Source organism: Haliotis rufescens, unplaced genomic scaffold (assembly GCF_023055435.1).
Source record: "Haliotis rufescens isolate VD_foot unplaced genomic scaffold, xgHalRufe1.0.p SCAF_17, whole genome shotgun sequence".
Lineage (NCBI taxonomy): Eukaryota > Metazoa > Mollusca > Gastropoda > Lepetellida > Haliotidae > Haliotis > Haliotis rufescens.
The window spans coordinates 6,741,483-6,757,709 of record NW_025963857.1 but is presented as its reverse complement, the minus strand read 5'-3'; the positions used below and the strand labels follow the sequence as shown (position 1 = coordinate 6,757,709).

Sequence of the window (16,227 nt, the reverse complement as noted above, 5' to 3'; positions counted from 1 at the left end):
GTAACCTGCAAATGATTCAGTTACATCACAGCAACATGTAAATAATTCAGTTATATCACTGCGACCTTGTCAATAATTTCCTTATATCACAGCAACCAGCAAATAATTCAGCTATATCACAGCGACCTGTAAATAATTCAGCTATATCACAGCGACCTGTAAATATTTCAGTCATATCACAGCATCCCGTATTTCATTCAGCTATATCACAGCGACCAGATCAGAATTCCAGTGTTTGAGCAAAATGTTTGATAAACATGCATATGATGACACAGGACCAACCAGATTCCCATGTAACTGCCAGGCTTATATCATTATGGTCTTCTGTGCACAGCATGTCAGCTCCATGTTGGAGGAGGGCTTGAAGTGACAATTGTCCAACACATTTGCCACGTTTGTGAAGGCCATGAGCCAAATATAGATCAGAAAAACCAAGAATCATCAGCTACTAAAATCTGGGATTTGAACACACCCTAGCAAGGCTACAGAACTATGACAATTTCACAGTGTCAGCAGTTTTCTCCATTAGCATGTTATGGAATGAAAAATGACATGTTACCGATTTTGGCAGTTATCTCCACAATAGCAGAACCCAGCAAGGCTATTGCATAATACTCAGCGTAAGCAGTTGTCTCCCCTACCTCCTGTTCATCAATGTCCACTGTCAGGGCTATCTTGCTGCCATCATCCATGTAGTCACACGCGTGAAGCTTTGTGGTGCCGGTCCGCACCTTCGTGTCCCGTGCAATCTCCCGTAGCATGTCACCCACCGCAACCTCTGCATTGTTCTGGAAACAAAAGCAGTGACATATCATGAAACTCCAAATCCTGAAAAAAAATTAATATCAACATGTTAGTTATTAAAGTTCAACCTACTGTATTTTAATATTACACTATTCTAGTTATCATGTTTTATAAGATGATTTAAATAAAAAAGGAGACAGCATGATCCCCCTAAAGATATCGAATATTTTTCCCCCGTAGTTATCTAGTTTCTATTTAACGACATCTGACTGTAATAAGTTATGTGGAAACTAGTGTGGCTCACCTGTATATGTGCCATATAGGCCTGAACCACCTCCAGTCCATACTCATCTATCAGCTCCGATATCAGCTTGATGCCCTGAAACAGGAGGGAAGTGGTGAGATGAAATGGGGCTTAATGTTCTTACACAGCGACGTGAATGCATGTGTGTGTGGCTGATGTACTAGTCCGGACTGATGCCGATGTGGTAGCACACTGAGATACCATGCCACAGTTATCATGAATACCCCACTCAGACACAGTATACTGACTCTGTGCAAACCAGTCCCCTTATTGCTGAGTGCCAAGCAGGGTAACAACACATACCATCTTTTAACGTCTTTTAATATGACATGGCCGGGATCGAAAAGCTGACCTTCTGCTCTCTGGGCGGACGCTCTATCCACTACACCACGGAGACAGTCTCCAGGCAGACACTCTATCCACTACACCACGGAGACAGTCTCCAGGCAGACACTCTATCCACTACACCACGGAGACAGTCTCCAGGCAGACACTCTATCCACTACACCACATGGAGGGTCTCCAGGCAGACACTCTATCCACTACACCACGGAGACAGTCTCCAGGCAGACGCTCTATCTACTACACCACGGAGACAGTCTCCAGGCAGACACTCTATCTACTACACCACGGAGACAGTCTCCAGGCAGACACTCTATCCACTACACCACGGAGACAGTCTCCAGGCAGACACTCTATCCACTACACCACGGAGACAGTCTCCAGGCAGACACTCTATCCACTACACCACGGAGACAGTCTCCAGGCAGACACTCTATCTACTACACCACAGAGACAGTCTCCAGGCAGACGCTCTATCTACTACACCACAGAGAGAGTCTCCAGGCAGACACTCTATCGACTACACCACATGGAGGGTCTCCAGGCAGACACTCTATCCATTACACCACGGAGACAGTCTCCAGGCAGACGCTCTATCTACTACACCACGGAGACAGTCTCCAGGCAGACACTCTATCTATTACACCACGGAGAGGGTCTCCAGGCAGACACTCTATCCACTACACCACGGAGAGGGTCTCCTGGCAGACACTCTATCCACTACACCACGGAGACAGTCTCCAGGCAGACACTCTATCCACTACACCACGGAGACAGTCTTCAGACAGACACTCTATATACTACACAACGGAGACAGTCTCCAGGCAGACACTCTATCTATTACACCACGGAGACAGTCTCAAGGCAGACACTCTATCCACTACACCACATGGAGGGTCTCCAGGCAGACACTCTATCCACTACACCACGGAGACAGTCTCCAGGCAGACACTCTATCCACTACACCACATGGAGGGTCTCCAGGCAGACACTCTATCCACTACGCCACATGGAGGGTCGCCAGGCAGACACTCTATATACTACACCACGGAGACAGTCTCCAGGCAGACGCTCTATCCACTACACCACATGGAGGGTCGCCAGGCAGACACTCTATATACTACACCACGGAGACAGTCTCCAGGCAGACACTCTTTCTATTACACCAAGGAGAGGGTCTCCAGGCAGACACTCTATCCACTACACCACGGAGACAGTCTTCAGGCAGACACTCTATCCACTACACCACGGAGACAGTCTCCAGGCAGACTCTCTATATACTACACCACGGAGACAATCTCCAGGCAGACATTCTATCCACTACACCACGGAGACGGTCTCCAGGCAGACACTCTATCCACTACACCACGGAGACAATCTCCAGGCAGACTCTCACACAGTGAGTGAGTGAGTGTTTTATCAAGGCATGTCAGCTTAATGTGGGTGGAGTCATCTCCAGGGCCAATCAGTGCTTCTAAATCATAACCAGATTAAACAGGTAAAGCAGTAATGATTGATTACAATGATCTGCCGTGATTATTTACCACTATGATCTGCCATGATTGATTACAATGATCTGCAATGATTGTCTACAATGATTTGCCATGATTGATAACAATAATCTACCATGATTGATTACAATGATCTGCAGTGATTGTTTACAATGATCCGAAATGATTGATTACAATGATCTGCCATGATTGATAACAATAATCTACCACGATTGATTACAATGATTTGCACTGATTGATAACAATAATCTACCATGATTGATTACAATGATCTGCACTGATTGTTTACCACAATGATCTGCCATGATTGACTACAATGATCTGCCATGATTGATAACAATAATCTACCATGATTGATTACAATGATCTGCACTGATTGTTTACCACAATGATCTGCCATGATTGACTTCAATGATCTGCCATGATTGAAAACAATAATCTACCATGATTGACTACAATGATCTGCCATGATTGATAACAATAATCTACCATGATTGATTACAATGATCTGCCATGATTTATAACAATAATCTACCATGATTGATTACAATGATCTGCACTGATTGTTTACCACAATGATCTGCCATGATTGACTACAATTATCTGCCATGATTGATAACAATAATCTACCATGATTGACTACAAAGATCTGCCATGATTGATAACAATAATATACCATGATTGATTACAATGATCTGCCATGATTTATAACAATAGTCTACCATGATTGATTACAATGATCTGCACTGATTGTTTACCACAATGATCTGCCATGATTGGTTACAATGATCTGCAGTGATTGATTACAATGATCTGCAATGATTGAAAACAATGATCTGCAGTGATTGATTACAATGATCTGTCATGATTGATTACAATGATCCATCATGATTGATTACAATGATCTGACATGATTGTTTACAATGATCTGCAGTGATTGATTACAATGATCTGCAGTGAGTGTTTACAATGATCTGCCATGATTGATTACAATGATCTGCACTGATTGTTTACCACAATGATCTGCTATGATTGATTACAATGATCTATCATGATTGATTACAATGATCTGCCATGATTGTTTACAATGATCTGCAGTGATTGATTACAATGATCTGCCTTTACCTTCAACAAGAAAGGTTAATCTCCTACCCTCTGATTGGCTGCAATCTGGGCGCGCAGGTCACTGAGGTTGTCGGCGAGGTTGCGAGAGCCACTACTACCAGGGATCTTCCCAGGGTCCATAAACTTCTCAATCAGAGCTGGAAAGCATGTTGGGGAAGAGTGAGTGAGTGAGTTGGGTCTAATTGAGCTTTGCACAATATTACAGTTATATCGCTTGATGTGGGAGGAAGGCTTGATATGATGCAGGTCTTAGATGTTTACAGGTTTGTGAAACCCACGAGCACAAGTATGATGCTGACAAACCAAGAAACATGATCAGGGTAAAACAGGATTTAAACCCACAATCATAGGTTTCTGGCACATCAAAGGAAAGCAACTCTGCACAGCCAATTGAAGAGGTAAATAAGAGTAAAATGTCTCATTTTAATGAGATATACAAGTTTTAGCAATATTTGCACGGGGAACAAAACAAACTGGCTTTACAGACTGAACCCTTATTGGGAATCAAACCTGGGTCAGTGGTGTGATGAGGCAACCCTTTCACCTTTAGGCTACCTGCCCCCACTTTTTATTATGACAGAACTCACCTTTCTCCATGAAAACTCCCTCCTCCACCACTTTGAAAGACATGAAAACTGCACCCTCCTCCTCTATAGATGTGGAGTTAGCTGGCATGGAGCCTGGAGTTATCCCCCCTATGTCAGCATGGTGACCTCGACTTGCTACAAAGAACACTGGTCTCGCTTCTCCTTCGTAAAATACCTGATCAATAGAAAACAATTCATGTCCATATACAGTAGCACGTCGTTAGTCCAGAGACTGTTCATCCAGACACCTCATCTAGAAGACACCTCACCTAGAAGACACTTATTAGTGATAGAACGCTTACATGTACGCAAAGGGACATTACTCCGTTCATTACTCTGTTCATCTAGAAATTTGCTTATTTCAGTCCTGATTAATGAAATAACAAGCATGAAATACTCATATTCCCCAATAAATACCGCCATTTTCAGTCCAAGTCGTTGCCATGGAAATTCAAAAATATTTTTTCAAAAATTCCAAACTATCAAAAGGCACCAGTTTACCACTAGACCTATATCTGTGCCAAGTTTAGTTAAGATATGTCTCATGGTTTTTGAGGTCTGCTCTGAAAATGAAACATCGCAGACAGACATCACCCATTCCTATATCCCCCTTCCACTTCATTGCTGGGATAATAAACTGAACATAACAAAAGAGGATGAGAGCATCGAGTCCTGTTTGCAGGATGAGGCAGTGAGACACATAACGGCGATGCCGTTCCTTACGGGTGTGATGACGGTGAGGTCCGGAAGATGGCTGCCTCCAGCTGATGGGTGGTTGCTCAGGATCACGTCTCCCTTCCGGAAGTTGTCACCCAGCTGTCTCATCTGGAAATATAAGACACATATGAAATAAATAAAGTTTCAATACAACAATATCACATGAACATTTCATAACCAAAGGCTATTACAGCAGTAAAAATTGAAACATGTTATGATGTATTATGATATTTTATTCTTCTTTCAAATCATTATGATGAATTCTGCTCGCAGTTTTTAGACTAACAATTGAGGGGATCATCAAATCAAAGTTTCAGCTTAATATGCCAAATGGATTCATAGGAGATATGGATGAAAAATAAACAGACAATGAGTGAGTGAGTGAGTGATGTTTTACGCCGCCTTTAGCAATATTACAGCAATATCATGGCAGGCGACACCAGAAATGGTCTTCACATATTGTACCCATGTCGGGAATCAAACCCGGGTCTTTGGTGTGATGAGCGAACGCTTTCACCACTACCCGACTGCCCCAACCATACAATGCACTATGCACCATGTCATATTTGAACATTCATTTCAGGTAGGCTGATAAATACTGATGATATTACGGTTTCAGCATATATATACTTGTTAGAAAAAGTCCTATTTGTACTGGATTGCTTACATGGAGATTAGGACCTGTGAAGATCCGGTTTAGGTCTTCAGTAACCCATGCTTGCCTTAAGAGGCAACTATGCTTGTCGTAAGAGACAACTTATGGGATCAGACTCGCTGACTGTAATCATATCCCAATTGCTTAGAGCGATGCTCATGATGTCAATCACTGGATTGTCTGGTTCAGACTTGATTATTTACAGACCGCCATCATATAGCTGGAAAAATGCTGAGAGCGTCATAAAACAACAAACAAACATGAAGATTTGACATGGTCAGCATGGTCTCCACATGTACAGCGATCCACCAAGGTGTACAGGAACTGACCCAGGTGTACAGGAACTGACCCAGGTGTACAAGAACTCACCAAGGTGTACAGGAACTCACCCAGGTGTACAGGGACTCACCTGATACTGTACAGTCTCCTGCACGGCCCCCAGGTGTACAGGATCTCACCCAGGTGTACAGGAACTGACCCAGGTGTACAGGATCTCACCCAGGTGTACAGGAACTCACCTGATACTGTACAGTCTCCTGCACGGCCACCAGGTGTACAGGATCTCACCCAGGTGTACAGGGACTCACCCAAGTGTACAGGGACTCACTCAGGTGTACAGGATCTCACCCAGGTGTACAGGAACTCACCCAGGTGTACAGGAACTCACCTGATACTGTACAGTCTCCTGCACGGCCACCAGGTGTACAGGATCTCACCAAGGTGTACAGGGACTCACCCAAGTGTACAGGGACTCACTCAGGTGTACAGGATCTCACCCAGGTGTACAAGGACTCACCCAAGTGTACAGGGACTGACTCAGGTGTACAGGGACTCACCCAGGTGTACAGGATCTCACCCAGGTGTACAGGAACTCACCTGATACTGTACAGTCTCCTGCACGGCCACCAGGCGTACAGGATCTCACCCAGGTGTACAGGGACTCACCCAAGTGTACAGGGACTCACTCAGGTGTATAGGGACTCACCCAGGTGTACAGGAACTCACCCAGGTGTACAGGGACTCACCCAGGTGTACAGGAACTCACCCAGGTGTACAGGGACTCACCCAGGTGTACAGGGACTCACCCATTCGTACAGGGACTCACCTGGTACTGTACAGTCTCCTGCATGGCGCCCAGGTGTACAGGGATGTGAGGTGCATTAGCCACCAGTCCACCATCAGGACCAAACATAGCGCAGGAGAAATCCAGTCTTTCCTGTAGGAACAGTTTCATATACAGCCAGGTTAAGAATTACCAGGACAAACATGTCACCAACATCTCAATTTCCCAAAACAAAACAGTTTCTCCTGGCACAATGACTAGAAATGTACTTGTGCCAACATACATCCCAATGAAAGGTACTGTCCACTTGGATTAATCATAATTCCCCTCTGAATAAATATTGCTGTACAATTGTTCAATGTGACAATGATATGGTCTCAAATACGTCTATATATACTGACCTTAATGTTGGTTGAGATGGATGTCCTCTGCAGAACTCTGAAAAAAAGAATTAAAAACTTTTTGATTTTCTTCCACTGGATCACACTGCAGTTAGGATACATACACCCCTGAGAGATTTCTACTGGATCCTGTTGTGTAAGTGTTCTGAGCTGAGCGACACGACACAACACAACACAACACAACACAACAGTTGATAACTAACACTGAGTAATCAGTATAGATCGATCATTGATCAGATATATGTCTACAACAGTGAAGTTAAAAAGATTTCTAACACTACTAGGGGGCACGGGTGGCCCAGTTGTCAAAAGAGCCACGATTCGCTGTGCAGAGTTGCGTCCCTTGGGCACGCCAGAAACCTATGATTCGAATCCCAGTTCGCCCCGATTATGTGTCTAGGTTTGTCAGCACCATACCTGTGCTAGTGGGTTTCACCGAAGTGGTAAATGTCTGAGGCCTACATCACTTCGGGCTTTCCTCCCACATTAAGCTGACACGTCATGATATAACTGGAATACTGTTAAAAGCGGCGTTAAACCCAACTCACTCACTCACTCAATACTACTGTCAATGTCAGAAGCTGCTTTAAGTGGTACTTGCCTGCCCATTTGCTCAGCGATGCTCATGAACCTGTGTGAGAAGATGGACAGTTGTATCGCATCCAGCTCTGTCCCCACAGACTTGTGAAGTCCTTCTCCTATCTGGGACAAAACAAACATACCATATACTTTGAGAATATTAAGTGCAGAACAGTGCACTCATTGGTAAGAGTCCATCAATTCCAATAGGTGTCACCTCACATGATGTTATTTCAATGTTAGGACAAAGACACCGATAGAGACTTGCAATGAAGAGTTAGCTGTTCATATACTTTCATCAATGAAATCAGTTTGTCTCTATTTCTCATGCTTGCCATTAAAGGCGACTTTGCTTGTCATAAGGGGCGACTAACGGGATTGGGTGGTCTGGATCGCTGACTTGGTTGATGCATGTCATCGTGTCCCAAATGCGTGGATCGATGCTCATGATGTCAATCACTTGATTGTCTGGTCCAGACCGACCTCATATTGCTGGAACTACTGAGTGCAGCATTAAACAACTAACAAACAAACAAACAAACTGAGCGCCATGGCATCTTGACCCACAAGGGTATACTATCAAAGGAATGTTTGAGTCCTGTGTGGGCTTTCTTTGTTACAATCAAACTTTTTCAGTTGAGGTGGTTAAGATAGGAATGACATATTTTAGTAAGCTGACATCTTATTGGCTAGAATAGGTCTTCAGCAACATATGCTTGCCGTAAAAGGCGACTATGCTTGGTTGTCTGTTCCAGACTCCATTATTTACAGACCACCATCATATAGCTGGAATATTGATGAGTGCGGCGTTAAACAACAAACAATCAACAACAAACAATTGTCTCTACTTCAGTTTTCTATTTAAGAACATGGATTTAGTTTGAATTTTCACAGTGAAAGCTGTTTTTTCAGAAACATAATAGTGTGTCTGAATGAGTGAGTGAGTGAGTGAGTGAGTGAGTGAGTGTGTGTGTGTGTGTGTGTGTGTGTGTGTTCGTGTGTGTTCGTGTGTACATGCGTGCGCGTGCATGTGCGTTTGTGTGTACATGCGTGTGCGTGTTTCAGAGAGGGAGGACTGATACACCAACAAATACATCCACATGTTGTCCCAATGCTGTGATTTTGTTGAACACCAGGGTAAACAACCCATCTGTTTCCTTCAGTGACCCCCATCTAAGACAGATGAGATGTACACAGGGTGGAGCGTCTGGTTACAGGAGTGACAAACTCCACAGGCTCCAACGTGTACAAAATACAGCAGCACGTATCGTCACAAAGACATCAAAATGGACTCCAGTAACACCTGTTCTGACGTCGCTGCACTGGTTACCACTCAAAGCCAGAATTGAATTCAAAATTCTAACCCTGGCCTACAAATGCTACATGGAAACAGCCCCATTATATCTCACCGAACTACTGCCTAAATACAAGCCTTCCAGATCTCTCCGTTCTCAGAATAACCACCTGTTACAAGTCCCGGAAACCCGTCTCAAAACCTTTGGTCAGAGATCTTTCCAGTTCTGCCCTTCCTCGCTATGGAACAAACGACCATCTGATCTTAAGCTGTCGCCATCGCTTTCATCCTTTAAGGCTCATCTGAAAACACACCTTTTCACACAACACTATCAACTCTACTCCCCCTTTCATTAGCATCACTTGCTAAAACTATGTAGCGCCATCAGCATTAACTTGGTGAATGGAATCTGGCGAAGTATAAATGGACTTATTATTATCAAACTCACCACTATCTCAATGTCCCCCTGCCCAGTGATGGAGGCGGTGCAGGTGGGCTCAATCAGCACAGTGCTGGAACACAGTAGCATATGTATTGAATGGAGGGCAATGTGTTCAACAGTACGACAGTGCGGTGAACATCATTAACAGTACACCTACAGATCAAGGCCCCGTTCCACAAAGCGATCTTAGCGCTACGATCATCGTAAGCCTATGTTAAAGTATGGGAGTTACGATCATCTTAGCGCTAATATCGCTTTGTTGAACGGGGCCCAGTTAACCTCAATGTCATTTACCATCAGCTCAATACTGCACATGAACATTACCAGAGTCTATCCAAAATGTTGGACAAGTTTTGCGAGTGACGGACTACAGTTATAACAAACTATTTCAACAGTCCCCTGTAGTTTGTTGTGGGCAGGTTTTACTGTTTTACAGGTTTTACTAATGGCTCCTGTGCGCACCTGTTGACATCTGTGATAATTGCCGGTCCCTTGATCACATGACCAGCGGTGATGTCATCCATGTGGTACACGGAGGTGTCATGGAAACCGTCTTCAAAGAAACAGCTGGTCATCTAAAACAAGGCAAGGAAACATTTTACTTGAGAATAAATAAGAGATGGAGTAAGTGAGTGAGTGAGTGAGTGAGTGAGTTGGGTTTAACGTCCCTTTTAACAGTATTCCAGATATATCGTGGCTTGTCAGCTTAATGTGGGAGGAAAGCCCTAAGTGATGCAGGTCTCAGAAGTTTACCACTTTGGTGAAACCCACGAACACGGGTGCTGACAAACCTAGAAACATAATCGGGGTGAACTGGGATTTGAACCCACAATCATAGGTTTCTGGCATGCCCAAGGGATGCAACCCTGCACAGTGAATCGCGGTGCCTTAGACAACTGGGCCCCCCATGCCCCCCATGCCCCCCAATAAGAGATGGAAAGGTAATAGATATTATAACATCTACTCTGCTCAGTCAGTATTATGTCACCAATGGTATGTGTGTGTGAGTGTGCATGTGCATGTGTGTGAGTGTGCATGTGCATGTGTGTGAGAGTGAATATGCATTTGTGTGAGTGTGCATGTGGATGGGTGCGAGTGTGCATGTGCATTTGTGTGAGTGTGCATGTGTGTGAGTTAGCATGTGTGTGAGTGTGCAAACTATCCACTGGGGCACGATCATCCACGATGACATGTCATCAATCAAATCACTGAGTCTGACCACCGGATCCATTAGGTCACCTCTTTCAACCAGCATTGGTTGTTGGAGACCAATTCCAACCTGGAATCCCCCCAGTCTGCTCCATCTAATTAAAGAATGCATGGTTTCTTAAGCTTTGTTTTTGTTCGTTGTTTAATGCAACACTCAGCAATATTCCAGCTGTATGACAGCGAATGCAAAAAAATGGAGTCTGGACCAGGCAATCCAGTGATTAATGACATCATGAGCATCAATCCAGGCAATTGGGATACGATGACATGCATCAACCAAGCATAGTCGCCTTTTACGGCAAGCATATGTTGCTGAAGACCTATTCTAGCCAATAAGATGTCAGCTTACTAAAATATTTTTTATTCCTATCTTAACCACCTCAACTTAAAAAGTTTGATTGTAACAAAGAAAGCCCACACAGGACTCAAACATTCCTTTGACAGTATACCCTTGTGGGTCTAGATGCCATGGCGCTCAGTTTGTTTGTTTGTTTGTTGTTTAATGCTGCACTCAGCAGTATTCCAGCTATATGAGGTCGGTCTGGACCAGACAATCAAGTGATTGACATCATGAGCATCAATCCACGCAATTGGGATACGATGACATGCATCAACCAAGTCAGCGAGCCAGACACCCGATGCCGTTAGTCGCCTCTTACGACGAGAATAGTCGCCTTTTACAGCAAACATCGGTTGATGAAGACCTATTATGCCCCGGACCTTCACTGGTAAACGATGGGGTGTATAAAATATCAACAACACTAAATCTTCCAGCAGAGGTTATCACACTGGGGTAACATAGCAGATCTCAATGAGTTTGTTGATGACATCCAATGGGGTTACAATGAAGTCAGCCATCATAGATTACAGAACAATTGTGAGCAATCAGCAACCTGCGGCAAGATTGTAATTTATGCACTGTTGACATAGAACACCATATTTTTTATGTTCTGACTCCTATGCTATGAATCTCATCTGAAATGTTTCATAGTGTCATAGACCTGGGGGATTCTGGGTAAACTATAAAGTCCCTAGCAACCTATGCTTGTCTCCCTGTGGGGATTCTGGGTAAGGGTATAGGTCCCTAGCAACCTATGCTTGTCTTCCTGTGGGGATTCAGGGTGAGATCATAGGTCCCGAGCAACCTATGCTTGTCTTCCTGTGGGGATTCTGGGTAAGGGTATAGGTCCCTAGCAACCTATGCTTGTCTCCCTGTGGGGATTCAGGGTGAGATCATAGGTCCCTAGCAACCTATGCTTGTCTCCCTGTTAGGAGTCCTGGTAAGAGCATAGGTCCCTAGCAACCTATGCTTGTCTCCCTGTGGGGATTCTGGGTAAGGGTATAGGTCCCTAGCAACCTATGCTTGTCTCCCTGTTAGGAGTCCGGGTAAGGGTATAGGTCCCTAGCAACCTATGCTTGTCTCCCTGTTAGGAGTCCGGGTAAGGGTATAGGTCCCTAGCAACCTATGCTTGTCTCCCTGTAAGGAGTCCGGGTAAGGGTATAGGTCCCTAGCAACCTATGCTCCGGGTAAGGGTATAGGTCCCTAGCAACCTATGCTTGTTTTCCTGTGGGGATTCCACGCAAGAATATGAGTGTCCAGTAACCTGGACAACAAATAAATACACAAAGAAATAAACAAACATCATACTTTAATTCATTAAAACCTACAAAGACATTAAAAATGAAAATGTGTGAAACCTGTTGTCTCTTACCCTTCTAGACTTGGCATCACCAGCAGCTTCCTTGACGGCGACGTCTGACGCAGCATGTGACCTGCCGATCCCTCGAACACGGATGTCATCGATCACAACAGCACGATCCTTCAGTGTGAACCCAAACTCTGTGTTGTACCTACAGTACCACAGACCAGGGTGAGTGAGTGAATTGGGTTTTATGCCATGTTTAGCAATATTCCAACAATATCACAAAAGGAGGACCCCAGATGTAGGCTTCACGCATTGTGGGGAAGCGAACCTGGGTTTTCAGTATGAGCGAACGCTTTAACCACTAGACTACCCATTACTATTAGTCACTTTGGTATCTACCTTATATCCCTGTCTGAAAATAATATTTCTTTCACAATGACTTCAAAAAGTTGATATGGTAAGTTGGGGATAGCTCATAATCAGAATGGATGAACTTCATGAGCACCAGTGGTGACAGACCAAGGAACATAATTAGGATAATTTGAACACTAAATAAGCGGATCCTGGCAGGTAAGGGACAGAACTCTGCATCTTTTTCACTTCCAACCTTTGAGTGAGTGAGTTGGGTTTAACGCCGCTTTTAACAGTATTCCAGTTATATCACGGCGTGCCAGCTTAATGTGGGAGGAAAGCCCCAAGTGGTGCAGGTCTAAGACGTTTACCACTTTGGTGAAACCCACGAGCCCGGGTATGGTGCTGACAAACCTAGAAACATAATCGGGGCAAATAGGGATTCGAAACCAACCTTTGAAATATTGCTGACAGACCAAGGTTAATAATTTGGATAATTTGAACACTAAATAAGCGGATCCTGGCAGGTAAGGGACAGAACTCTGCATCTTTAGTTGTCACTTCCAACCTTTGTAATATTGCTGACAGACAAAGGTTCATAATCAGAGTGACTTGAACACTATCAGCTGATCCTGCAGGCAAGGGACACAACTCTGTGCGTGTTGTGAGTACCTACCTATTAAGGAAGGCTGCCCTGAAGTCCCCGTAGCTGCTGGTCTGGGGTGTGGCAGGGTAGGCCTCCGCTGAACACATCAGGGCACAGTCGGTCTTCTGGTAGCGGAGATGCAGGAAGGGCTGGGTCTCAATCTGATGGCTGAGCAGAAACATGTAATGAATGAGTGAGTGAGTGAGTGAGTGAGTTTGATTTTACGCCACTTTTAGCAATATTCCAGCAATATCACGGCGGGGGACACCAGAAAGGGGCTTCACACATTGTACCAATGTCGGGAATTGAACCCGGGTCTTCGGCGTGACGAGCGAACGCTTTAACCACTACGCTACCCGACCGCCCCTGAGGTGAGGTGAGGTGTTTGTGTGTGTGTGTGTGTCTGTGTGTGCTTGAACTAGTCCAGACTAATGCTGATTTTATAGTGCAAGCTCACTGAGATACCATGCCGCAGTGTAAGAAGAATACCCAACTCCGACACAGTATACTGACTCCAACAAGCCGACCAGTCGTTTTAGCCCCTTAATGCCGAGCGCCAGGCAGTGTAACAACGGTAACATCATTTTTTAATGTCTTTCGGTATGAAACGCCTGGGGGTTGGGTTGAAGCCCGGATATACTCTCTCTGGGTGGATGTTCTACCATGAGACCACAGGGAGAGGGGGGAAGGGGGGCTGTTGGATAAATGTCAGGTAATATTCTGCATAGTTTCTCCTTTAACTCACTTAACCACCTCCTTACTCTTGTCCTCTCTACTTCTTGAAAGTGGTCCCCCAAGTAGTAGTCTGTGCACATGCCCCGGCTGTAATGTCTACTGATTCAAATCTACACATTCCCTTGTCAAGGCAACAACATGTCTTTGCATGTAATAATTTGATGATCATAATACTTGTCTCAGACAATCTCAATACAGTTCCATCATTCCCACTTATCATAAACATGATAAAGTCAGGGAAATCTTAGTGACACCCTGTGACAACACCACTATAAACAATTTTAGTTATAGTATTGTTATTTCCAGGTTATTTAGCAAGACAATCACCTTGAATAAATGAATGCTGTATATGAAACTGCCTTGCGCAATACAATTGAAATCAAATTAATCTTGTCAATAGTAATATTCCATTACAAAAAAACTTTTAACCAGGTTTGTACTCTCCTGTTTGCAACAGCAAAAATGGAAAAAAGAGCTGTTTGTACACAACATTGTTCTGTGTGAGTACAGTCTTATGACGCTCTGAGCAATATTCCAGCAATATCACGGCAGGGGACACCAGAAATGGGCTTCACACATTGTACCTATGTGCAGAATCGAACCCGGGTCTTCGGTGTGACGAGCAAACGCTTTAACCACTAGGCTACCCCATCTCATAACCATGTGTTATCTCTGTGAACTGCTCATGTATATAAAAGATATTTGATATTATGATATTTGTAATGCACAAATTAATCAAGCATTATGAATGTAAACCTACCTCTTGAAGCCTTGACTCTTCAGCTCCTCTCTACATTCATCTGACAGGGCTTTAATCCGGCCATCGATGTAGGCGAATGATGCTGCAAACATTGTACATCGTAATAACCTTCAAGGGAGATAAAGTGGACACAATGTATGGATAACATCTTGCCTTCCTTGACAACAGTATAAGGATCTTTACCGAAATGTCGCCTTTACAGTAAATAAAGAAGTTGTTATCCATAAATTGTGTCCAGTTTGTCATCCTTGAACTTCCAAGTAATGCCTGTCAAACAATTCAAGGGAGATAATAATGTGTTTTTCACATTGCCCTGTTATTTATCTACCTAATCATATCTCATCATTGGTACTTCTGTCCAACGTACATATATATGTTTGCCATAATAAGCATGGAGCTTATTAAAAGCATACACTGTTTCCATAGATCAAGTGGTAGCTCAAACATACCCAAATGGAAACCCTTTCCAATAATTGCTACTAGTCACACATATACCTCTACTGTAACAAATATGTTTAAAACATAAATTAATTTACTGTGATGTACTTTTTTTGGCCTTTTTAGGGGTCCTTATTAAAATTACTCATAGAAGTTGGTCAGGGCACTTAATACGGCAGTACGGTAAATCAAATTGACACATGTAACCTTTGATATAGGATTCAGTAAGGTTTGACAGAAATAGGACTCTGTTTAAAGCAATAATGTTAAATTCCCTCAATTCCCTTTCATCATTCCCAAGACTAACACAAGCTATGCAATACTCTGCCATTATCCATCCAACAGGACAGTACAGTAATACAAAAGAAGCATGAAATACTAATATCCCAAGCCAATATGACATGTCTGGTTGCTATGGAAACTAAAAAAATAATGTTTTTAAATATCCCAAACTATCAAAAGGCACCTGTTTACCACTAGACCTATCTATGTGCCAAGTTTGGTGAAGAAATTTTGTATGGTTTTCCATATCTGCTCTGGAAAGGAGCACTATTGTCATTTTCAGTCTAAGTCAAAGTCATTGCATGGAAACTTAAAAAATAAAAAAATTTAAAATCCCAAATTATCAAAAAGCATCAGTTCACCACTAGACCTATCTAAATGCCAATTATGTTAAGA

At 43.5% G+C, this 16,227-nt stretch overlaps 1 protein-coding gene across 1 annotated transcript in view; it reads right to left on the bottom strand.

Annotated features, from left to right (window-relative positions):
* Positions 1-16,227, bottom strand: part of LOC124140110 (5-oxoprolinase-like) — a 52,231-nt gene that overhangs the window by 12,582 nt on the left and 23,422 nt on the right. The window contains exons 15-27 of the mRNA XM_048397465.1: positions 15,112-15,193; positions 13,647-13,784; positions 12,686-12,824; positions 10,227-10,339; positions 9,771-9,834; positions 8,051-8,151; positions 7,450-7,486; positions 7,091-7,201; positions 5,337-5,438; positions 4,614-4,788; positions 4,054-4,163; positions 1,049-1,123; positions 642-788 (exon numbers count right to left, since the gene is read on the bottom strand). Of these exons, the coding sequence (XP_048253422.1) occupies positions 642-788; positions 1,049-1,123; positions 4,054-4,163; positions 4,614-4,788; positions 5,337-5,438; positions 7,091-7,201; positions 7,450-7,486; positions 8,051-8,151; positions 9,771-9,834; positions 10,227-10,339; positions 12,686-12,824; positions 13,647-13,784; positions 15,112-15,193 (1,394 nt within the window). The remainder of the gene's footprint in view (positions 1-641; positions 789-1,048; positions 1,124-4,053; positions 4,164-4,613; positions 4,789-5,336; positions 5,439-7,090; positions 7,202-7,449; positions 7,487-8,050; positions 8,152-9,770; positions 9,835-10,226; positions 10,340-12,685; positions 12,825-13,646; positions 13,785-15,111; positions 15,194-16,227) is intronic.